Source organism: Delphinapterus leucas, chromosome 12, assembly GCF_059928025.1.
Source record: "Delphinapterus leucas isolate spDelLeu-1000000601 "Yukka" chromosome 12, BTC_Dleu_Yukka2, whole genome shotgun sequence".
Taxonomy (NCBI): domain Eukaryota; kingdom Metazoa; phylum Chordata; class Mammalia; order Artiodactyla; family Monodontidae; genus Delphinapterus; species Delphinapterus leucas.
In genome coordinates, this window is record NC_143140.1 from 81,933,459 (window position 1) to 81,959,419 (window position 25,961).

Here is a 25,961-nt window from a genome sequence, read left to right on the forward strand (position 1 = left end):
AAATGTCCAAAGCTTATTTAAACTGGTACCATCAAAAACTCAGAATAAATTATTAGTTTATAACCTCTTGGGATTAAATAGGTACCGAGTATCTCAGGGTAGGGTGGGCTTCCTTATCTGTACTCAGCTTTTGGTTTGGGGAGGGAACTGGCATTGTCCAGGTCTGTCACATGGAGGAGGTGGCCGCAAGCTGCTAAGAGCCCCTGCACCCCAGCATGAGTAGGTGAACACAACACCTACCCTTCCTTCTTCATCAGGGTGCAGGCACTCACCCCTCTCTCTTCATCCACCAGATCCTTTGTGATTCCCATGACTTTCTGGTCTTCAAGACCCCCTGTCTGCCTGAAGGGCTGTGGAGGCACACCTTGATTATCCCTTTCAGATATTCAGAGGAGTTAACTAGGCACAAGACTCTCATCTAAGTTGGGAGATGTGAATATACAGTAGTACCCTTATCCGAGGTTTCACTTTCTGCCGTCAACTTCCATCTGAATAAATGGAAAATTCCAGAAATAAACAATTTATAAGTTTTAAATTGTGGCCGTCTGAGTAGCAGGATGAAATACTGTGCCGCCAACTCCATCTCTCCTGGGACGTCAATCACCCCTTTGCCTAGCATATCCCGCCTGTTAGTCATTTAACGTCTGCGTTATCAAATCGACTGTCAGGGTATTGCGGTGCTTGTGTTCAAATAACTCTTATTTTACTAAAAATGGCCCCAAAACGCAAAAGCAGTGATGCTGGCAATTTAGATATTCTCTTACTGTGTCTAATTTGTAAATTAAACTTAAGTATGTATGTGTAGGAAAAAACATAGGGTATATGGGGTTTGGTACTGTCTACAGTTTCAGGTTCTTGGAACGTATCCCCTGAAGATAAGTGGAGACTACTGTAGTTTTTTTTAAAAAAGATGAAATTGGTAGAAACCTCTTAATATTTAATAATCTAGGTTTATATAGCCTGTATTCGTGTCATCTTTAGGCAAACACCTTAGCCTCTTTTTTACCTCCTTGTAAAAAAAAGTTGGATAAGACAATATCTAGACCCATTCGTGGTCAAATCCTGATTCTTCATAGCATCTTCTTATATTGTTGACTCGTTTGATTCTCACAGTCTTATGATCCAATGCAGTTATTGTCTTCATTTTACAAATAGAGACAGTACCACTCTGGGTAGGGGAATTGCCCAAAGTTCAACAGATAGAGAGAGGAGGAGACATAGCAAGAAATTGACTCTTGGGGCAATGCTCTCTACTTGGCCTTCCTGCATCTTTTTGGGTAGACAAACTAATGCATAGAGAAAATCATGTACCCATTTAGTCAAATGTTTATTCAATGAAAGTATGTATAAAAACTTACAAATCTGAGAACTATACATGAAATAGGATGACGGGATATTCAGTTTTTAACATATACGTACAGCACAGTTATTAACTGTTCTTCCCTTTCCCCTTCGGTCCTTATTTCTGGCTCCTGTTTTATCCTGTGAGACCATTCTGTTACTGGCCTAAAGGAAGATTAATGGACAACTTTTACTGCTTTCAGGCCGATGGAGGAAATTTCAGTGTTTAAAAAAAAAAAACTGGAGACTAAACATCAAAATTAAGTTTTTTCCGAAACAGCAGTTAAGTGTTTTGTCCTCATTTCTCTTTGCCATTTTTGATGCTTCAATGAATGTTGCCAGTAAACTATTAGCAGTAACATTTAAAGTTATTGAAGTTGCTACATCTGCTCACAAGTTTCCCTGTAAGATGCATATTCCTGTATCCTTTTCCCCACATACACACACTGATTTAAAAGCAGCTGACTGGTGCTAAAAACAAATTTACCACTGGCAACTGCTAGAATGGCATGTTGTTTTCTATTCAGAAAGACAATCTATAGAACAGTACTTTCAAATCTGGTTTTTAAAACAACTGACAAATTTGTCAGAAACTAAAACACAGTATTTTGTTGTTGTTCAACTTTGAAAGAAGCCAGCAGTTAGATAAGGCATTTGCATTAATTCACCTGTTTACATCAAGTATCCACACATTTTCTCTTCCAGACATGCAAACTCACAGCTTGTCACGTTTTATCCAAAAATTAAGATTGCCATCACATTATTACTTTTTCTCTTTTGTGTTTTGTTCAAGTAGATTTCTTAACTAATAATTTTTCTTAACTGGACATAATCTCAAAGGATGCATTCTGAAATAAGACCTCTGGAGGATAAATACTAAGTACGTTTTCTTGGACTTAAAGTTCCCCACACCTCTAGATTTTGCATAGTACAGAGCCCCACTGTATCTCTAGGCAGCATGCTGTATTTTCAGACATTGTCTTTCTGAGAAGGAAGACTTATTACCCAGGGAAAGTCATAATTTTAGCTTACCAAATTGCATTCGAATTGTTTTGTTTTGTTATATACCCTTCATTAGTTCCAATCATCCAAAACTTCTTGAAGTCTATTTGAGCTTGTAAGTACTACTGACCATTATCTTTCCAATATCCCCTGAATTAAAGTAAATATGTTCCAGGTTTATAATGCACAAAGCCTTTACGGAGGAGGGGGGGCTGGGGACGGGGCAGGGGGAGGGGGAGGGAGGGAGTGGGGACCTGTTTGTATCATGCCATGGAGAACAAGAGTTCTGACTTGGGGGAAGGGAAGGAAGATAGTCTTTGTAAAAACGACAGTTTTTTAAAAAGATAAGTAACATTCAGTCTAATAACACTGTTTCCTGCTCCTTTTTGATGGAAGCTAACACTGGGCGGTCGGGCTCCGTCACTTCAGAGTCCCCACTGCCCAGGAGAATGGACCGCCCCTCGTCTAGGGCGAAAACGTCTGAGTTCTGGTTTTGGCATGAATGTTTAACAACCTCATTGGGAGTTGAGAACGTTTTGTCACACAGGTTGCATTTGTAGGGTTTGTTCGTCTGTACCAACATGTTGTCCATCTGACTGCCTTCCTCAAAGGTGCAGAGTTCCAGAGTCTGTTTGTCCACCATGGTGTACGTGTCGATGCTCTGGTTGAGGCACACGTGCCGGGCAGCCTGGTTGGCCCTGCAGAAGCTCTTGTCACAAGTGCTGCATTTGAAAGGCTTCCCGGTGTGTATGTACATGTGCTCCCTCCAGTGGCTCTTCTGGATGAACTTGCGACCGCAGATCGTGCACTCGTACTTGCGCCTCTTGACCTCCCTCTCCTGGTCCGCCTGCTCCAGGTTGTCAATGTCCGCGATGTCTGAGGGCGGCGGCGTCTCCGAGTGCGGCTGCCCATCGATTATGGGCGAGTCCGAGATGTGCCGCAGCTCGCTGTCGCTGATCATCCCCGCTTCAGGCACCTCCATGGTGTCTTTTCCTAGGTCCGCCGTGTTGCTGCAGAGAGACAGGGGCACGCGGCTCTCTCCGGGCTGGCTGGCTGTGAAGGGGACCCCCGTGTGAATCTGGAGGTGCTCCCGCAAACTGCTCCGGAGGGTGAAGCGCCGCCCACACAGGTGGCAGGCGTAGTACTTGGGGAAGCTTCCGTTCCTCTTCATGATGCTCGGCTTGACGTGGGCTATGGTGAGGGGCGCAGGCTGCTCGTCCGAGGAAGAGGCTTCCAGATTGGTCTCCTCCCCGGGGGGCGGGGGAGGAACAGGAGTGGAGACGAGGTCGGGCGACAGTGAGGTCTGCAGCGGGTCTGAGGGGGTCATGTGTGTCCGATTCACCTGGGTCAGGTTCGAGGGCAGCTGGGAGAGCTGGGAGGCCTCAGGCACCTGCTCCTGGCTCATCCTGGACGTCTGTGGCCGTGGCTCTCGGCCAAGTTTTTCCGGCGCTGAAGCAATCTTGGTGGCTTGCCTCAACTGATGATCTGCAATCTGAATGCCATACAAGGAAGACGCCAGCGGAAAAACCTGGTCAGGATGAGAAAAGGCTCCTTGACTGGCCAGGCTGGCCTCCTGGATCAGCGGGTAAGCGTGGAGAAACTTGATCCCCTGCTCTAACCGCACAGGGTCGATCAGCTGAGGTGCCATCTTCCCTGTGTACATCAGATGCAGGAGGTAGCTGAAGATGTCGGGCTGGATGTCAGTGGGTTTCAAACGGACACACTCACTGCAACACACAGGCAAAAAACAAGCCTGTGAGTGAACGTCAATTCATGACTCAAATGACAACATAAAGCCTGGGGGAAAAACCCGGTACTTATAAAGGCAAATGAAACAAGACCATCTCACGTATATCTTACTGTTCATTTCATGAACTAGAGTACTGGAGCCTATATGATTTAACTCTAATCCTATTAAGAACAGAGAGAAATACAATAAGGATATTTTAAAGGACCGAGAAAGGAAAATTCACGTTAAACAAATGTGGTATCTTAACTCATAGACTCTTGAAGCAGTTTTTCTCCTAGTAATCTACGTAAAATTATATCATATATAAAAAACTTTGTGTTTTATGGAGAGGATCCATTGCTTTCTATCTGAGAGTGGCCTGTGACCCAGTAGATGGTTAAGAACCACTGACCTGCAGATCTTTTAGCTAAATGTCTAGGACTCTGTATTGATCCAGGGCCATCCAGAGCTCAGCAGATCTTTCAAGGTAAGAGTCAAACAATATAACATGGAGGAGCTGGACTAGTGCCTAAGAGCAAGACAACAAAAGCGAGAAAAAGGAAAACCTCATTTTACCCCCGCTCTGCAACCCTCTGCTCTCTCCAGCATGAGGATGGGGTGCTGTAGAGCTGGGAAGAACAGGAACGGCAAACCACATTCTAGCTCGAATGGAGTCAGATCACTGCCCCAGCATTGCTAGACTGCATGAAAAGCAGCTCTGGGACAACTCAGTTCCTTAACATATGTAATCATCCTCATTAGAACTGTAGCTGGGATTTTTTTTCTTTTAAATTGTTTCTAATATTCTCCAGTTATCTTTAAAAGAATTAATTAATAATTATTTATTGGCTGCTTTGGGTCTTCATTGCTGCACGTGGGCTTTCTCTAGTTGTGGAGCATGGGCTCTAGGTGCGTGAGCTTCAGTAGTTGCAGCACACGGGCTCAACAGTTGTGGCTTGCAGGCTCTAGAGCGCAGGCTCAGTAGTTGTGGCGCACGGGCTTAGTTGCTCCGCGGCATGTGGGATCTTCCCGGACCTAGGATCGAACCTGTGTCCCCTGCATCGGCAGGCAGATTCTTAACCACTGCGCCACCAGGGATGTCCCTGCAGCTGGGATTTATAGGCATTTTCTCATTTAATTGCCATTAATTCTCATTTTACAGATAAGGAGTTAAGGTTCAAAGGGATTTATACCTTGCTCAATATCAGAGTTAGTAAGCAACGGAACTGGGATTTAAATTTGAGTCTAACTCCTAAGCCAAAGCACCAAGATTCTTTGGAGCATTAAGACAACCCTGTGTAGTAGATGAGGCAGATCTGATTATTCCCATCTGACAGACATGGAAACTGAGGTCCCCCAAAGTTAAATGATTTATCTGAGGTAGCTAAAGCAGCTGTGGCAAAATTGATTTTATAACTTTTAGACTTTAGTGTTTGCATCATCCCAGAAACAGCATTCTGATTCAAGCAACAATAATAAAAAGGTCCCAAGAACTCTCCCTGGGCCCTCAGGGAAACTCTAATGCATCATTATAAATCAGTGAGATATATATCTACATATTATGAGGTATGTGTGCTATCACACACTGAGTGAATATGTTCTATAGACAGTGCATTTCTTTTAAAAAAATTATTTATTTAATTAACTTATTTTTGGCTGTGTTGGGTTTTTGTTGCTGTGCACGGGCTTTTCTCTAGTTGCAGTGAGCGGGGGCTAACTCTTCGTTGTGGTGCGTGGGCTCCTCATTGCGGTGACTTCTCTTGTTGTGGAGCACGGGCTCTAGGCACCCGGGCTTCAGGAGTTGTAGCACGAGGGCTCAGGAGTTGTGGCTCATGGGCTGTAGAGCACAGGCTCAGTAGTTGTGGTGCACGGGCTTAGTTGCTCCACAGCACGCGGGATCTTCCCGGACCAGGGATCGAACCCGTGTCCCCTGCATTGGCAGGCGGATTCTTAACCACTGCGCCACCAGGGAAGCCCGACAGTGCATTTTTAAACTTTAAAGACACCTTCCTTGAATTCCTTTAGAATTTACAATCATTTTTGATTATACCACTTATTACTATTATGATTTACTATTACTATTAAGCTATTTATCTTATTAACAAATATTTTCCAATATGCTAAAATAGTATCAGTATATTCTGCTCTTCTAAATTTAATATTTTATTCTGTTAAAAAAAGGGGGGAAAGTGACTTTAATAGCAATTTGTGACAAAATAGATTTGGATAATTACTACATCGCTATCAATGTGTGTATATTTCAACATGACGGCATACAAATAATCATGTGGAAAATGTTTGACTATAAAGTATGGAAGCCAAAGAATAAAGATCAAGCCTAAAAACCAGCACCCCTTTGACCGTAGAAAGAGGAAGAGTTTATGTCACTCTGTTTTTAAAAAAGACACACAGATCATTCATGTCTTTATTGGGTGGGCCTCCCTTTAAGCACAAGGTAAGTGCCAACAATATTATGTGAATACTAGAACATATTTAGATGCTTTAGGGAAATTCAATATTCAAAATAAAGCTGCAGGGATTAGGTGTGGTGAAGGATACTTTCATAATGTAAGCAATCAACTCCAGATTGAAGACTTAACTACTGGGGATCTTTCCAGGGCCAGGCAAAGGCCTAATGAACCGGAAAGCCACAGGCCTTCAGAGATGCAAATCACCCCCAGGAGACCATAGGGCACCTTTTGTTCTGTGGGTAGGAATGCTCCTCCGGGCAGGAGGAGGGGAGAGTGAGCCCCGCTGCCCCCAGGGCAGAGAAGAGGGAAGGGCAGAAATCCAAAGCAGGGCTATATTTTTCAGCATCCATGAGAGGTAAATACAAAGCAGGGCCCCTTTCCAGAAAAACTCTGTTGTAAGTTTTATAATTTCCCCTTATTTGTTATTGTATAGGTTGTCCTCTGTCTACCGACTGTGAATGGAGGTGACTGGACAGTAAATCTCTCAAATTTTAAAGAACTTCATACAGTTTCTGATGGCAGAGAAGGGATGGGGCTGGGGAGGCCCCGTCCACACTTCAGCCAGGCTTAGAGGGAGAAGGAAGGACCCCAGGGGCCGCAGAGCTAGTGAGGAACCCCCAGGGAGAGGAAAGGGCATGTCCCTGGAGTTTACTGCAAGTGCCCAGGGCTCTGGGAGGTTTCCAGATGCCAATTTATCCTGATTTGTTCACTTTTTTTTCTTTTCTTAAAGCAGAAGCACATAGACACACTCAAGACACTTCAGAAATTATTTTAAAAAGCTCCTTAGGGCTTCCCTAGTGGCGCAGTGGTTGGGAGTCCACCTGCTAATGCAGGGGACACGGGTTCAAGCCCTGGTCTGGGAGGGTCTCGCATGCCGCGGAACAACTGGGCCCGGAGCCACAACTACTGAGCGTGCGCTCTAGAGCCCGTGAGCCTGGAGCCCGTGCTCCGCAGCGGGAGAGGCTACCGCGATGAGAGGCCTGCACACTGCAGCGAGGAATGGCCACCTGCTTGCCGCAACTGGAGAGAGCCCGTGCGCAGTAACGAAGACCCAATGCAGCCAAAAAAAAAAAAGTTAGCAACCAATTAAAAAAAACCCAAAAAACTCCTTATGTTACGTTCCAGCCATTGCTGTCCTTGACGGCTCTCCCTCCCAGTCAGCCAGACCTCCTGTCGATTCGCTCAAGCTTGCTCTGGGCCACTCTGGTCATTTGCAAGTGCTCTGGGAAGGACACAGCTCTCTACAATATGCTTACACCTAAGTGGTTTGATTTGCAGAGGTCTGTTTGACGTAACACTTTTATGGAGGAAAAATATAGTTTTAGCACAGCTACATGCCCTTCCTGTAAACTTTCACAGTCATTTACATTTTCAATCTTTCCTTCACTAGACCCTTTGAAAGTAAAGATTTTAAAATAACGTTAGATGTTGTCAGAGGTTGTACTTAGCAAGGCCTGTCTCTGTTTTATTTTTGAGAGCTCCAAGTCTGCAGTGCTACATGATTTAAAACTTTCACTTAGAGAGTGTCCATAAGACAGAGACATCTAGTGGTAACTGCAGACATAAAACACTCTTCTTAAGTGTGAAAAAACTGTATTCTTGGTCTATCTCTACAGTAGCCAGCAGTTAAAAGCATGGCTGTGGTCTTCGCGCAGTATTCTCCTCTCACCAGAGGCGGTCAAGGCCTCAGGCAGCCCAAATGGCACGTGCCAGCCCTGGGGCAATAACACACTGTTGCTGAAACTTGGGGCTCCTCTCTGCACCAACATCACATTCCTTTGTTAGAAAGGTATTTGCTTACTCTTCTACACTTAAGTTTCCTGCATCTATTTAAAACTCATTACATTATATTCTTTTATTCCTCAAAATGAAAACCTGTCCCTTTGCAAGACAATTTAATTCACTGCGTAGAGACTTCCAGTGCCTATTAGCTGTGATGTCTCTGACAATGAAGGAAACGGAAGCATCTTTAGTGTCCCAAGACAAAGCAAGCTCCGCCTGCCATTAATCCTACTAATCCCCCATTCTGCTCCTCTAGACATTTATCAAGTGTCTATTATGTACAAATCCCCGAACTATTGGCTGCAAATGTTCAAAAACATTTGTAAAACCCAGTCTTTGCCCTCAAGCATCTTACAAATGAGGAGGGGCGGTAAGTAAGTACGCAAATAACAACAACAAAGGGAAAATATGTTGCTCTTACAAAATGGCATAAATAAAGTGCTATTGAGAGAGGAAGAGACTGCTTTTGATCATTTCGGCTCACTTGACTGTTGCGGGGGCGGAGGTCACGGAAGAGGTGATGTGTAAACTAGAACTCAGGGAGTGGGCAGAAGGCCAGCAAAGCGTGGTCCAGGTGGGCGTGCGGTCGGGAGACAGGCTGGAAGGAGGTCAGGCTTCATGCCTGCAGGGCCTTGAAAGACAGAATGAGGAATCTGTGTGCTATTTTGATGTGTGACGGGTGTCCTCTTGGTTTCCAATCAAAGGAGTAACACGCTCTGGTAGGTTTCGGATCAAAGGCACACTCCAATCAAAGCAATGCTTAGGAATATTAATCTGACAGTAACGTGGAAAATGATTAGGAAATAGAAGTGAGAAGGGAAGGAAAGAACTAATGTGAGAGGTAATTATGAAGAAAACATGATTTGGGCACCGACAGGATACGATTTTAGAGAGATTTTTAGTATGGCTTACTTGAAGATAAAAAAATAGGGAAGTCAGAAGGGACTTCAGGGAAGACTTAATTCAGTTTTAGGCATGCAAAATGAGATAAAAGAGGATATTCAATTCTAGATGTCCAGCGGGCAGCCTGTGGCCTTGGGAAATAGAGTTCTGGAGACAGAGAAAGATCAAGCCCAGAGCTGTCAACGGGTTTCCAGCAGAGGCAAGACCCAGGAAAAGATGAGCGCCCATCAGGAGAGGCAGAGAGAAAGCAGCGTGGAGACCCCACTCACCAAAACTGCAGGAGGCGCCTGTGGAGAAGGCAGAAAAACAAGGGGGATTCAGAGTCATCAAAATGCAGGTGACAGCCCTTCAGAAGGAAGAAAACAGTCGCAAAGGCTGCAGAGGTCAGGGACGACAGAGACTGGGAAGAGGCAGTGATTCTGATGAAGAAGCGGCCTTGGAAAAATGATGCCAGTGGAGCGATGGGTGGAAACCACAGTGCCAACGGAGAGGAAGAGTGTGGGATGAGGAGAGAAGCGAGGCCATCGGTCATCCTTTGTAGAACTTTCACAGTGAAACAAAGGAAAAGCAGCACCATCACGCAGGTAGACAGCCGTGCCACGGAAGGGCTGAGCCTCCACAGGCTTGGGGATGGCAATGCGGGTACAAGTATAAAATGGAAAGTACAGAATGAAAACTACAGGGTAGGATCTGGGAGCATAAGGGCAGGAGGAAGATTGTTTTCCTTAGACAACCAGGGGCCCTTTTCCCCAAGACAGAGAGATGGGAAGGAAAAAAACTGTGCAAAGATAAGGAGACTGAGACATTTTAAGAGAGAAAAGAAGGAAATTGTGGGAATTCAGGCCGCCAAGCTTCTCATTAGGAGACAAGGATAAATACTCAAAGCCTGGGGGAGAGCCGGGACAGGGCCGGAGGAGTGAGAGGAAGCTGCCTTCGTAGTGGACCCGACCCTGCCGATCCTGACTGTGTAGGTGACCCCCAGCGTGGCTACTCGGAGGTGGAGGGGCTGCTCGGGGCAAGCGAGGTGATGAGGGACTGGAACCTGGGGAGAGGCGGCGAGACCCCCGGTGGTGATGAGGGCGAAGCGCATGTTCACGGGAAAGAGGGCCACGGAAGTTCAGAGTCTACAGTCATTAGATTATTATCAACCACGTTAGTTACCTGGTCTGATGGACAAACAACATCTTAAAGTAATTGGAGAATGAAGCAAGAACTGATTTGTGTGCCTTGAAGTACACATCGCCGATGGCAACCGTGCAGTCACACAGGAAACCAAACTCTCGCTGAGCGTTTAACTGTTGCAGAAGAATAAGTCCATGGTTGGCCAAATCCATTTTTTAAAAAATCTGCAAAGCAAACAATTTTGTTTTAAGAAAGATGATTCACAAATAAGTAGTGTCTTTATAGTCACCAACAGTAATGGTCACAGCTAATATGTCAGGCACTGCTAGAAACGTTACATAAATTCACTCAGTCTTCACAACAGCCCTGTGACGTAGTTCTGTTGTTACTCCCATTTTACAGAGGATGAAATTTATGGTGAATTCGGGGACTGCGTGCTTTGCCCAAGTTTATACAGATGGTAAGTGGAGGAACCAGGAAATGGGCCTGAGCAGTCAGCCCGCCAGACAGCAAACATTCCTGGATCTTTTGTCTTTGAGTTTAAGATTCCAAACGCAAATTCTAATGATCCATCAGAAGTTGTCCAACCTTCCAGAGAGACAAGTAAATTAAGGTGCTGGGGTGTGGCCACAGCAGGGTAGGGCCAAGATCTCACCAAGTCTGGACAATCCTCCAGCTCCTGCCGTGTGGACAGGGCTGCAGCCGGCAGGGCTATAATAACCCCACACGGTTACTCCTCAAGGGCAAGGGCTCAGGAATGGTCCTCTTCTCCATCTTTTGTGGAGGAGGAAATGGGCTTCGAGAGGTGCAAGTAGTTAACCTGGTCCATCTGGCCAGAAGGTGGGGGGAGTCAAAATTTAAATCTGAATGTTCTGACTCCAAGGTTCTAACCTCTTTAATTCCTCATACTTCACTCCAGCAAACCACATGGCCTCAATCTATTTGTAGTAGGGGAACTGCCTCTGGGGGAGCCAGTGTATCAAATCCTGATGTGTTCCTTCCCACAGGCAAACAGCATTTATAAAAGCCCAGCACACAAATATCAACATTATACTCAACAGTGTACTTAATGGGGAGAAAGAGTGAATGCTTTCTCCTTAAGACTGAGAACAATGCAAGGATGTCCATTCTCACTATTCAATATAGTACTGGATATTCTAGTTACAGCAATAAAGCAAGAAAGGAAATAAAAGGCATACTGACAGGAAAGGAAGAAATAAAACTGTCCCTATTTGCGGATGACATGACTTTTATATACACAGAAAATCCCAAGGTATCTACAAAACCTCCTGGAATTATTAAATGACTTTGGCCATGCCACAGGATACAAGATAAACATATAAAAACCAATTGTAGGGCTTCCATGGTGGTGCAGTGGTTAAGACTCCACCTGCCAACGCAGGGGACACAGGTTCGACCCCTGGTCCGGGAAGATCCCACATGCCGCGCAGCAGCAAAGACCCAATGCAGCCAAAAACAAACAAACAAACCCAATCGTAATTCTATATACTAACACTGAACACGTGGATACTGAAATTAGAAATAGATCATTTATAATCATACAAAAAATGAAATACATAGATGTAAATCTAACAAAACACGTATAGGACTTGTATACTGAAAACTACAAAATGCTGGTGAAAGAAATCAAAGAAGATCTAAATAAATGAAGAGACATACTGTATTTATGTTTAGGAACACATAATATAAATCAATTTTTTCTAAATTGATATATGGGTTTGATATAATTCTTTTCAAAATCACAGCAAGATTTTCTTTGTAGATACAGACGAGAATATTCTAAAATGTTTATGCAAAGGCAAAGAAACTAGCATAGCTAAAACAGTTCTTAAAAAGAGTAATAAAGCGGGAGGAATCAGTCTATCCAATTTCGAGATGTATTATATAGCTACAGTATTCAAGGCCGTATGGTACTGACGGAGGGATAAACACACAGATCAGTGGAACAGAATAGAGAAACCCACATAATTATGTACAGTAGATTTTTGACAAAGGCACAAAAATAATTCAGTGGAGAAAGAACAGTTTTCAACAAATGGTGCTGGATCAACTGGACTTCCATAGACAAAAAAAAAAAAAGGAAAAGGAAAAGGAAAAAAGAAAAGGAAAAGAACTTTGATCTTTAAGTCTCATATCTTACATAAAAATTAACTCAAAATGCATCACAGACTTAAATGTAGAACACCAAAACTATAATTTTTGGGGAAAAAAAATGGGATAAAATCTTAGAGAATCTAGGATTCATCCAAAGTACAAACCATAAAAGGAGAAATTGATAAATTGTACTTCATAAAAATTAAAAACTTTTGTTCTGAGGAAGACGCTGGTAAGAGGATGAAAAGACAAGCTAAAAAGTAGGAGAAAAAAATGTGATAAAGGACTAGTATCTAGAATATATAAAGAATTCTCAAAAGTCAACAGTACAAAAACAATCGGATTAGAAACCTAATGGGCAAAATACTTGAAGTGAGGATATGCAGATGGCAAACAAACACATGAAAAGACAGTTCAATAGCGATTAGGGAAAAGCAGATTAAAACCACAGTGAGATTCACCACATGCCTAGCAGGGTGGCCAAATATAAAAGAACAACAATCAAGTGCTGGCAAGGATGTGGAGAAATGGACTGCTCATGCCATTGCTGGTGGGAAGGTGAAACGGTGCAGGCGCTCTGGAAAAGTAAGCAGTTTCTTTAAAAATTAAATATGTAACTACCATACTACCCAGCAATTGCACACATGGATGTTTATCCCAGAGAAATGAAAACTTAGGTTCACACAAAAATCTGCACCTGTGTATCCACAGCAGCTTTACTCCTCAGTTAAAAACCAGAAGTGACCCAGATGCCCTTCGATGGCTGAACAGTTAAAACAATGTGGTATGCCCAAACCACAGGAAACTACTCAGCCTTAAGACGAAATGAACTACAGAAACAGGCAACAACCTGGGTGAATTATGTCCCCAAAGGTTACATACTGTACGATTCCATTTACATAACATTCTTGAAAATTACGGAAGTAGAGAACAGATTAGTGGTGGAGGGGCGAGGGGAGAGGAGGGCAATGATGCTTGGCTGTAGAAGGGCAACAGGAGGGAGCCCTGTGGTGACAGAAATGTTCTGCAGCTCAACGGTGTCAATGTCAATACCCTGGTTGTGATGGAGCAGAATTTTGCAAGATGTTTCCATTAGAGGAAACTGGGTAAAGGGTACATGAGATCTTTCTGTATTATTTCTTGTAAATCTACAGTTATCTCAAAATAAAAAGTTAAAAAAGGAAGGCCCATCACACATTAATTAATTAGATTAAAAATGGATAACCACGATGCTTAACTTCAGAATCAGGGAAGTGACTGTGGAGAAAGCATTACCAGTAAGCTTAAAAACAAATATAGAAACAGAAACACATCGATTCTTACTCAGCTGGTGCTCAACGCCTCACCCTCTTTCCTGTTCTAGGGTTAGGGTTAGGTTCTGGGGATGATCTGGCAGATACAGAAATTGACAAGTGTGCCCTAAAATAAATGAACAAAGTGGAATGATTCTTTAAGAGACTGATCTGGTCACAGAGCAAGACTCCAGAATGTCAAGTATCGTGTTTTCTACCAAGAGCTAAATATCCAAGCATGAGGGGCAGGAAAGCCATCCCTGTTTGCAGGAGTTTGAGTGTGAAGAGACCTGGACTGTAGTCTTGCTTGCAGGTGAACATCAGTGGCGTGGATTGGGAACTTAGTTGCCCAGGGTTTTCTGCGTATGTCAGAGAAGGCGAAAGCTTGAAGATCAGGAAGGAGAGACAGGGACATTGCCATGTGGCAAAGTAACTGGGATGACTAAGAAACATCGCTCTCATCTGACTTCCACCAGGATATAACTTTAGAAACTTGCCTTCAAGGCTGTTCTCTGAAAAGCGCCAGAACACTTCCTTTCCCATCTAACTTGCCTTTCTCTACAAAAAGTATAATACCTATATGTCATTCATTTACTTTAACACTGACTTGAGCTATTTGAGGTTTTGCTAACCACATTTTACAAACGAGGAATCAGGCTTAGGGAAGTCAGGTAGCTTGCCCAAGATTATAGAATACCTAAGAACAAGAAGTAGGGTTTAAACTGGGGTTCATTTGATTTTTTGGAACACACTACATACAAGTATGTCTGTTTAAAATTAATAGGGGATTTTTTATGGCTACTTTAAAGTGTATATACTTGTTATAAGAGATTCAAATATTATGGACACACAATAGTGTCCATCCACCCCACCCATTTCCCCACACTCTGGCCAACACTGGGTATTATCACTTTTTAAAGAATCTTTGCCAATATCACTTTTTACCTTCTATGGATTTAATGATGAGCTGAAGTATATTTTTATGTCCTCTTGCTTCTCTTCATGAGCTTTGCCCATTTTCTATCAGGTTATTTGTTCTTTTTTCTTATCTGTAAAACCCTTTGTATATAAAGAAAACGAGCCCTTTGTCACATATGTTGCTAATATTTTTCTCTCTTTTGTTTTAGAGAGATTTTTGACATATAAAATTTTTATCAAATTTATCAACATTTTATAGGACGATTTTGAGGTTTGGGATTTTTACATGAATGGATATATATCATCTCTTCGATTTAGCAAAATGTATGGCTCCCCCCTTTTTCCAAAACGGACTAACGTAAGTATCTTATTCAGATCATAAGAATAAAACTATGATAAAACTGCAAAATGTTTATTTTTAAAGAGGGTCTACTAGTTATTTTAGGATCTCAATTTAGGGGCATCTAGAATAGGAAATGAACTGCATGTGTCTTTCAAATACAGAAGGCAGAACACATGTCCTGAGTCTCTGAAAAGTGGAAAAACCAAATGAAAGGAGAAACAAAGAAAATGTGTCATATGTTCATATTTCACATGGGGGGAAAATCCCATACAGATCAATTTTAAAAAATCTTCTTTACTCTAGAGACCAAAAAGCCTTTCTCAGTGGGAAAAAGAAAAACAACCCCCTAGATTCTCACATATATAAATGAACCTGAGAAAATGGGGTAAGAGGGTAGAGGGAGGAGAGGGTACTGGGCTTGGAGGATCTCAGGGAGCTCCTGCCCCACCCCCATCCAGCTGACAGTACCGCCCTTTCACCGATCTTCTTTCCTTATCTCGGCCCCCTTCATAATCATTTCCATGAGGCCTTACTTGCACAGTGCTGCGTAGGCCGAGGATGCAGCTCCTTCACGGGCTGGCTCTGCTCCAGGCTACCCCCACTTGAGGAAATGGACATCTGCTCTTCCCACCGCCATCGACTGCTCACCCAACCATATTGCTGCTGCCCGCGAGCACTGAAACGGCCCTGCACTGCCCACCAAAGTCACTGATGGCCTCTTGCTCCCCAGCCCAATGGAAGGGTAGCTTATTCGACCTCTCTGCCGCATTTAATACCCTTCTTCCTGCTCCATAAATATTCGGGCCCTGCTTCCAGGCCGCCGCACTTTGGTTTTCATCTCACCTCTGGCTATTCTATTTTAATCCCCATCAAGATTCCTCTTTTGCTCCTCTGCTTTTGGTCCACAGCCCACTTCTCACTCTGCAGACTCTCTGTGGTGATCTGGTCCACTCCCACTTGGCTGCCCCAAAGGAACCTAAAATTCAGTCTAGGCAAAACAACTCAGATCCCAAAGGGACAATAAAAGCGATAGACACAAACCTGTTCCATCTGTATCCCCAGCTCAGTGCATGGCTCCATCATCTACCTCTCGACCAAGCCAGGAACCCCAACTCCCCTTTCAGGCCTCTACCTCTCACTCCCCATATGCCACCCATGTGCCACCAATTTAAACTCTTTATCCCACCCCACACCTTAACTCTACCTCCCTACTCATCTCCCCGTTTCCAGCTCTAGCCTCTCCAACCTATCCGTATGGAACAGCTAGAACCATCTTTTCAAGGGCAAATCTGATGTTACCATCCTGCTGAAAATCCTCCTCTTGTTTCCCCACCGCCTTCAGGATGAATCCCAGATTCCTCAACATGGCTTACAGGTGACCTCACCGCTGCTCACTCTGCATTCCATGCTCTAGTGCTAATCTAAACTATTGGTTTCCAGACTTCTGGGCTGCCAAGACCTACTAAAAACAAACCAAGCAACCTTGAAACTGGGGGTCCAACAGAGTGTGCTCCCTCTTTATTTTGAAAGAAAAGACATAAAATATTTACATACCTGCTAGGAATGGAGGGCTTTTCAACATAAAAAGGTAGACAGGACATAACTTCAGAATATACTTCTAGAGGAAGTACAGTGGCACTATATTCAACATATGGAAAAAAAAATTTTTCTAATGCAAAAAAAATTACAACATAAAGTTTTACTTTATGACATTAAGTTGTGCCTAATTGTTTTCTTGATACAAGACTGTCCGTTTGGTGGTCTTTACCAAGTGATCAACAAGTGTCCCATTGTTCTGAAGTCCAGGTATGATCACAAATCCAGTTTTATCTGAGTATGTTGACGATAATGAAGACAGAATGATGTATTTCACTCACTTGGGAAATTCTGGGTGAACAGATAAACTGCAGTTTTCTTTGCCCAGAAAATGTCCTGAATGCCCAGGCCATTCTTGGGCTCCTAACAGAACATAACACTCACTGCTCAGGGGCCTCCCTCTCAAAGCTGAGCAGCTCAGCAACCTGATTTCTACTCACATGGTCAGGAGACGAGGCCTGTTTGAACTGGGCCTTGGAACTTCTGTGCAGGACCTTTGAATGTGCCACTTGCAGAGGGACCACCACTGACCACCTGCCCCTCCCCCCCAGCTCTACTTGTCCTTTGCAAAATTTCCCTGACCTTCAAGACTGGAGGGTCTTCTTACCCCCAGAGCCTCTGTGAACCTGCCTGATGCTTCTGGAGAGCCAGCATTGAGTGCTACTTATCATCTATTACTTTATCCCATGTGCCTAAGCATACTGTCTGAGGTTCAATATTTGTTAAATAAATTAAAAACTACATGTTTAGAGAGGAGAAGAGTGTTGAGTTCCAATCATTGGTTGGCCCCTGACTAGTTGGGTGATTTGGGGGTAAAAGTTCAGTTTCTGTTTTTCCTAGATTAACTCCAAAATTCTCATCAATTTAATGTGTGCTATATTTTGGAACAATTTTTCAATTTTAAAATGTCACCTCGTGTTTCCTCATGCTAATAATTATGTTCTTAATAGTGCTTTATAGTTTATAATAACCCTTCACACACATCATTTAATCCTGGTCAATACCATGGTATATTGTCTTTTACTATTTGTTTCATTATTAATTATAATAATAACCACAGCATTAATAATAAATGACCACTTATGTGTCAAGGATTAATTAGCCTTTTTCCAGAAGAAATTTAGACTTAGGGAAGTTAAGTAACTTGCCCACATGCAGAGCCAGCTCTTAAGAAGCAGATCTGGGAAGTGGTCATGCACATGAGAGCTTCCTAAGGTGCCAGGGGCAGTGGATACAAGTATGAAGAATACACAGAGTTCAAGGGTATAATCAAGCAAGTGCACAGATTGCTAATAGCCAACTCTGATAAGAACTATCAAAGAAAAATATAAGGAACTATGAGGTCACAAAACTAGGGTCTAATTTGGGGATTGTGGGTCAAGGAAGGTGTTTGTGAAGAAATACAAGTTAAGGAGATATTTAAAGAACGAGAAGAGTTAACTGGGCAAAGGTAGAGTATTCCAGGCTGAGGGATCGGCATTTGCAAAGGCCTTAAGACAGGAGGGAACAAGATGCAACTGAGGAACTAAAAGAAGGTCAATGTGGCTGAAGGGCAAAGAGCCAGAGACGAATGAGGCAGGTGAAGCTGAAGACTCAGGTTTTGTAAAGGATTCTGGTCCATATCTTACGAGCAGTGAGGAGCTCCCAAAGGGGATTTGAAGAAAGGTGACATGACCAGATGTGTACGATATAAATATCGTTCTGAGCTGATCTACATGATCAGATGGCTGCAGCTGAAGGGCCAACCAAACAGGGGATGGTGGCAAAGAGGTGGGCAAGGGTAGGCCTGTTAGAAGTGGTTGAGAGGGGAGGTCTTCCAGTGGTCTAGAAGAGAGATGACAGATCGGGTGGTGGCGATGAAGATGGGAGGGAGATGGACAGAATTTGAAAAACAGAAGATAAAAAAATCAGCAGAACTGGTTGTTGGTGGATTCAATGGAGGAGGGTGGGGGAGATTAAGGTGTCCTAGGTAATCCCCAGATTTCTAATTTGTGTAACTGGATAGAGCATGGGGCTCCCCCCAGTGGTGGGAGCACAGGCAAAAACCCAGTTTTGTGGGGGAAGATCATGAGGTTAGGTCCAGACATGTTGGGATTGAGATGCTTTTGAGACATGCCAGGTAGGGATGTAGGGTACTTGTCGGTCAGTAATGTTGGTCTGGAACTCCGAAGTCTTGTCTGTAATTTATGTCAGAGAGTCTTTGGAGAAGCCAGGTGTGTCTGACTCCAAAAGTCACATCCTTAAATCATTACATGATAGTTCAAAGAGGTTAAAACTGTAAACTAACAGGAGTCCACTGAACCCTGGTCTTCTGGGTGTAAATTTCACACTCCTTCCACGACACTACTTTGCTCTACAGGTCATTCCTAAAAGTTCTTACCAGTCGTAGTCACAGAGGGCCAACAACCTGACATAAAACTGAAGACCTATATAAAGCCCCCACCCATTCAACACTATAAATGGAACGTTAAAAAAAAAATCATTTGTCTTTCCTAAATCAGAATAGTGAGCAGAGAGGAACTGAAGACAAGTAGAGTTAAAGAGGGGAGTCAATTGTTAAAAGTGAGATTTCACAGAATGCCTTCTTATGTACGTATAGGTGTACAAAGTGGCTTTTTTCTGAAGCAAATTCAGAGACCGTAAGACGTAACATGTGGAAATAAACCAAAAACACTTTCCAAAGCCAAATACAAATAATCATTTATATTATTTAATGCTTTGGGTTTTGCCTTCACCACTGTATCACTCTGAAAATGGGCTACTACCTGGATGTCGAGTGCTGTCAGCTGCCATCACACAGCACACGGTGGGCTGATCCTTAAGTAAATGACTCATCTTCTGGAGGAACAGCTGAATGGGACGTATGTAATCACATTATATTTTGACAACCCAAGTTCCTCCTTCATTTTTGGTATAAGAACAGGAGACCAAAACAGCTTTTGGGAACTGATGATTCACTTTTTAAAGATAATAGCCCTTCTAAGATACTAAATACCACTTAGATTACCCATTTCAAGGGCACTAAAAGGGTCCTCTGGAGTCCTTGATTTTATTTAAGTGAAGCATAAATGAATATTGTAATGCACAGGACACCTCAGTAATAGAAAAAGCACTACCCACAAGTAAGATTGATTCTTTCAAGTAGTAGTTTAGACCACTTACCAGGAGGAAAAAACTGCTTTTTCAATTAGTATTATTAATAATTAATATTTGAGGGCCTATAAAGTAAACTTGAATGAGGCTGGTTGTTTGAATTTTAATATATTTTAAAACCGTATTTCCAGGCTAGGAAATGTCTTTAGTTGTGATGATAGGTTGACATATTTTTCTTAACATTTCTTTAGTCAATCCTCCCCATAGTAATTAGGAAAAGGAGGGACATACACTTACCACTGGCACTTATTCTGACTTTGGAAAGCATTGCATTTGTAAAAGATTTCTTTTTAATTGTATTTTGCTTAAGTTAACATTAAAATTAGTTTTTAATTTCTGAGTATAAGTTGAGGTCAGAAGGAGGGAGTTCAGGGATAGTTCAGATGTCAAGGAGAAGCAGGTCAGAGATTTATGGCTAAAAAGAGTTGATATTTAAGTGATAATTTGTAAGGTATTATGCTACCACCAACTTTAAGGAAACTTAGATGTGGATGTGGCCACACAGCAAAATTTAAAACCTAATCTAATTTGCTTCTAATAACCCTCCAAAGTAGAGACTGCCTTCCTTTTTCATATGTTGTGTGATGATTAGTAAAATGAATCTGAAGGAAACATAATCACCTATAGGTGTAGCTCCATGTATGCCAGAGAGGAGCTCCAAATACATTTTAACTCAAAGACTTAACTAATTCATTTCAATATTTTATTTCAGGGTTCTCAAACTTTTTGGTATTAGGACCCCTTCACACTCTTTACAACTACTGATGATATCAAGAGCTTTTGTTTATATGGAATATAACTATTGATATTTATATTAGAAATTAAAACTGAGAAATTTAAAAACATTTATTAGTTCAATTAGGCATAGCAATAATAAGCCCGTTGCATGTTAATATAAATAACACATTTTTGTGAAAAAAAATTATATCTTCCAAAATAACAAAAAAATAGTGAAGTGGCATCTTTTTATATTCTTACAAATCTCTTTGATAGAAGACAACTGGATTCTGCATTCACCCTGCTTCTCCATTTACTCTGCTGTGACGTCTGTTTTGGTTGAGGATTAAAGAAAATCTAGTCTCACTCACATATGCAGTTAAAAAAAAACAGAAAGCATTTAAGTAGACTTTTCAGGTAATTGTGGTTATTCTTCTTTGATATTACACCAAAACTTGACAAGTGGTAATTTCTTAAAGGTTAGTTGTGCGATCTAAAAGTTTTACACATCAATGAATGAAATTTACCTGCTCTATTACAGTAAAATTCATTGCTGTCTCTTACACTTTGAATGGATCGTTTACCCATTCATGACTTTTAACACTGCCTATTGGTTATTTGGAAAATGTCAGTTCATTGAGTTATGCAGATCTCCCCAATGTTGACACATTTTTTGGTCAACAGTGAAAAAGGCCAGTAACATCTTAGTATCATTAGGAAAATAGCTTTGACCTTATGGAACCCTGAAAGGGTCCTGGGGATTCACAAGGGACCGTAGACCACACTTAGACAATCCCTGTTCAGAATCACTCTGGGGACATGGAGAATCTAAATGACTAGGTGGGGCATAGAAGAACATGTGTACGCTTTGAAATTGTTCTCACATTATTTTGAAGTTCACCCTTGCTTCATGCAGAACTTAGGGGTGCACAATATTTAAAGAAACTGTACACGAAAGCCTCTTGTAAAGTAAAAGATTTGTTTGATAAGTACTTAACCAGATACAGTAAAGTGTTTTACAAATTCCTATCTTTGCATACGGAGCTTTCTTGATGTGAGAATGTCACATGATGTAAACCTCAATGCATGTGAGCTGGGGATTCTGCATTTGAGCATAAATACCAGCCTCAAACTTGCCTAAAGTCTTCACCGTCTTGGCCAGCCAACTCCTTGTAAGTGTTCTTTCTGTGGCTACTGACTGCATCAAGGGCATATCAGCACTGTAAAACACAACCGTATTTACTATGGATTCAAAGAAATATTTAATTATTTAAGTTTAATTTGTTAATAAAAAGTACAACCTACTTGAGCATAAAAAAGGTTTAGAAGTATTCTTGACCTAATGCTTAGAATGTTGAATTTCTTTTTCTTCAGGAGAAAAAAAATTCTCAATTCCCTTTTTGGTTTTCAGGGTCATGCTTTGTGACCCAAAGATCATAAGGAAGTAGGAAAAGGCCCTTTTGTCAGGTGGATTTTGAAATTTATGGTAAAGTCTCCGGCTGACCAGCAGTTCCTCCCTTACTGTGATGGCCTGGCACTACACTACTTGCCCAGTCTCAAAAGTTACTTCACAGAAAGGTGAGTGGGTCTAGGGATGAAGCAACAAGCCACAGGTAAGAAATGGTAGGAGAGTCTCCCAACTCCAAAGAAGCTGATCCCAAGCCAACGCCATAGGTCAGCCTTAGACATCTCCTTCACTTCCCACCTCTATGTTGGTGATTCTCAAGCTGGGGAAAAAGCATATCTCCTTACACAGGGACATGTATCTTCTTGGAGGAACTGGGGTAAATGCAATTTTATATAATTTAATAAAATTTTTATATCACAAAAGTGCAGATTTTGGAGGACACTGCAAAGTTCATATTAACCATTAAGATAAAAAAGAAACTGTCATAGCTTTTATTCTATGACCTAATACATCTAGTGTTTATTCTCTGCTGCTGGTGTATTCCACTGGAAGAGTTGGCAGAGCACCGGTTATTTACGTCCTCTCTGAAGAGAAGCTTTGAAACTGGCAAGTAAGCGGCTGGACTGTACAGCAAAGCTTTAGGGGTGGTTTATCTGCCGTCCTGTAACAGGGTTCCTCCACTGTTGACTATCTGTGGCACCGATACCATTGGTATGCCACTTCTTGTACTTTGAGATCTGGTGATGGTTTCAACACAGGTCAAGTCTTTGGCTAGAAAATAAACTTATACAAACCACACATTTATTAAGTGAGAAACGCCCAGTTTACAGGAATGTATTATTAGTCGTAAACTTCCTTCTTCAAAATTACTTTTAACAGTTTGAAAATGCCCTGGACACACACCAAGATCACTTAGAATGCAAAATAAAAATTTCCTTTAACAATTAATTTTGGCTTGTAATAAATCAGAGAAATTAGGGTTTAAAATGTCTTAGTTCTGATTTCCTAATAAAATCTCAGGCCCCTCAGACTAAAATGCTCGTGATGTTTATACCCTGCTCCAGTGACCCATTAGGGGTCAACACAGAGGGTCGGTCCTAGGAAGGACTGGGTTTAAGGAAACCCAGAGCACCTTGGAATTCTACTTGAGCCCGTGATTCAGATCTTTTTAATGCTTTATTTTACTAAAACAATAACCTATGAAAATGAATAGACCTGAGACTCACACGCCAAGGGGGCCCATTGTATGATGAAGAGCTAAGGAACACCGCAAACTGGGGGCGGGGCAACGAGCCTGGGTTATTTCCCTACGGCATAATTAGGAGTTCAGCAGTTGAAGTTCTCGCAGTAAATGGGGTAGCAATAACTAACTACATTTTCACACTGCCCAACCACTTTCTTGCCCGCTCTGCTACCCCTGCTTTCTTTACTGCCCTCTTAATTCACTACCAGCTAAAAGGAACAAAAACCTCGCTTCCTAAGCACCTTTTGCATCACCATGTCTCTTTGCAGCCTTGTTTAAAGATGAATGGTTTGGGGGTTTCGCTACACCGAGAAAACGATTCCGGCCCCGGGAAGCAGCCTCCGCGCCCCAACCTCCCCTCCGCGGAGCCCTACACGGGTGTGAAGGCCGCATCGGCCGGGAGCGCGGCTCGGAGGCCGGCCCCAAGGCCAAGCAGCCAGCAACCACAGCGCAGCTCTGGGCTAGCCTCGGCCTTACCGGAGGCGTAGATCGCCCGTGGAGCGGAAGCTGGAAGCCGCCGCTCAGCGCGCCCACCCCCGCGGCACGGGCGGGGGCCAGCGTTTCCCCCCACCCCCTGCCATAAAGCGGCTCAACGGCCGCCTACTCAGCCTAGTCCCGCCAGCCTCGCCCCGCCAAGGGCGGGCGCCGGGCCGGGGGCGGGGCCAGGCGCCGCACACCCCGGCCCCGCCCCCATCCCCGAGGTGCTGAGGGGAGAGGAGGAGCGACGCACTTGGGCCGCGCCGCACGCTCTCCGCTTTCCTCAGTCCCGCGTGCGCGCGCGCGCTCGCCCAAGTCCCGCGGAGTTTAACACAATGCCGACGCCTACGCCGTGCGCAACGCCCCGGCCGGCGCAACAGCTCCGGCGCCGGGGGCGGGGGGGTGGTGGCCAGACAGGGCGAGGGGAAGAGCGCGCGCGAGAGCGGGAGACAGCGCGAGACCCGAGGAGGCCGGAAGCGCGCGTGCGCGCCCCCGCCCGCGAGCGGGGAGGCGGAGCCGCAGCAGTAGCGGCAGCAGCTGTAGGAGCCGCTGCAGCTGGGAGAAGCGCCAGAGAGGCCGGGCCTGCTCCGGTCGGACCGGATCCCTCCCCTCCCCCTCCCTCTCCGCTCCCCTCCCCCAAACCCACTTCCGCAGCTCGCAGCCTTGCCGCCGAAGAAGCAGCGGCGGTAGCAGCAGGAGGCGGCGGCGAGGCGATTACGGAAGGATTACGCACCTGACGGGCCGGCCTCTTGGGGCTCCAGCGCGGGACGCTCACCGGCCGCCGCCGCTCGGGACGCGCTTCGCGGTGGCGGCGGGAAGGGAGGGACCGGCGACGGGGAACGGAACGCGAATCGCCCCCCTCCCCTTTCTCCCTCCCTCCTCCTCTCCGCCGCCCGCCCTCTCGGCTTCCGTCCCCTCCCCCTCGCGCAAAGCCCCGGATGGAGCTGCTGCCGACTCGCCGCCGCCTGGCTCCGGGGGATGGTTTTGTCAGGCGGCCAGAGCCCCGGCGCCAGGCGCAGCCGCCCCCGCCCCTGCGGGGCGCCCGTGCCCTCGCTTCCCAGAACCGGGTCCCCGTGTGGTCCGGGCCCTCCGCCTGCCTTCAGCTGAAGCCCCGGGACTGGGGTCATTCGTCTTCTTTGTTGCCACCGTCGCTGCCGGAACCGTTTGCGAGCTCCGGTGGCCCCCGCCCCCCCTTCGCTTTCCCTGAGCCCGGGCCGGGGGCGGCACGTGGGCACCGGCCCCGGGAGGAGGAGGCGGTGCGCGCTTACCTGTCGCCGGTGCCGCTGCGGCGGGGGGTGTGGAGGAGGCACCGCTGGGCAGCCTTGGCCGTGCTCTCCCCGCCGCCGCCGCCTCTGCTTCTCGCTGCTGCTGCTGCTGCTGCCGCCGCGGTCGGTGTCTCCGGCGCGGCGGCGGCGGCGGCGGCGGGGCTTTTCCTGTCCGGTTACGTTAAGGTCACATGACCGAGAGAGCGGAGCGACTAGTGCAAAGAGGCTGAGAGCGGCTCCCGCCGGGGGGGAGAGGCGGCGAGAGAGCTGTGGCGGCAAGAGCCCCCTCCGCCCCCCCAGCCGCCTCCCCTCCCCCCGCCCGCCTCCGCCTCCTGCTGCTCTGCCGCCGCCGCAGCCGCCGCCGCCTGCAGCACTAAGTACGCTGCCGCTCCCACCCAGGCTCCGCGCTCTACTCCAGCCAAACTTCTGCAGACCATGTGCAGCCGAGGCGAGGAAACTTCTCTCCACCTATTGGGGCTGGAGGCTTGAGTCACAAGCCCCATGTTTACATGAAGTGTTAGGTAGGACAATCCTGGAGATGCTCGGGGAAGGGATGGAGAATTACTGCTTGGATCCTTCTGCAAGCTTGTGCTTGACATCTCTGGCCTATAGCTTTGTCCCTCTGCTTCCCGTATTAGCATAAGTTTTAACCTTGAAAGACTTGAAATGGATTGGAACCAGGGAGATAGTTGTGAAATTACTAATAGTTTTTTTACCGCCAGTGGTAATTGAGAAGGCATACTGGAGTAGACATGCTTGCTGGTGCTGTGTGTAGAGGTAGAAGTGCTTCTTTACAGACCAGATGAGTGTGATGTAAGACGTTTCTGTTAGGATTGAATTTGGTGCTTATTTCAGTAATTGGGTTTTAGCTTATGAAGCTTTGGTCCAGAAAAGTCGAAGTCTGCAAAGCGTGTTTGTTACTTACGAACAGTTTACTCTCCTTTTAAGCTTTGGTCTCTGAGATATTGTTAGAGTGGATTCCAGAGTTGGCCATTCTGTTAAATTTAGAGGTCCTGAAATCTTTTAACGGGGAGGTCCTGAAACATGGTAACAGGGCAAGCATGGGGTTTAATATTCATTGATG

At 44.6% G+C, this 25,961-nt stretch overlaps 1 protein-coding gene across 4 annotated transcripts; it reads right to left on the reverse strand.

The window, feature by feature from the left end:
- Positions 1-1,308: 1,308 nt before the first annotated feature.
- Positions 1,309-25,167, reverse strand: ZBTB2 (zinc finger and BTB domain containing 2). 4 transcript variants are annotated; one of them, XM_022559297.3, is made up of 3 exons: positions 24,881-25,167; positions 10,390-10,574; positions 1,309-4,070 (listed from the first exon to the last, which is right to left on the reverse strand). In XM_022559297.3, exons 2-3 carry the CDS (start codon positions 10,560-10,562, stop codon positions 2,699-2,701), a joined length of 1,545 nt encoding a protein of 514 aa, XP_022415005.1. In that variant the 5' UTR covers positions 10,563-10,574; positions 24,881-25,167; the 3' UTR covers positions 1,309-2,698. The 4 variants fall into 4 exon arrangements, with proteins under 4 accessions (XP_022415005.1, XP_022415015.1, XP_022415026.1 ...); XM_022559307.3 differs by lacking the exon at positions 24,881-25,167 and adding an exon at positions 24,346-24,525; XM_022559318.2 differs by lacking the exon at positions 24,881-25,167 and adding an exon at positions 14,703-14,819.
- Positions 25,168-25,961: the final 794 nt, after the last annotated feature.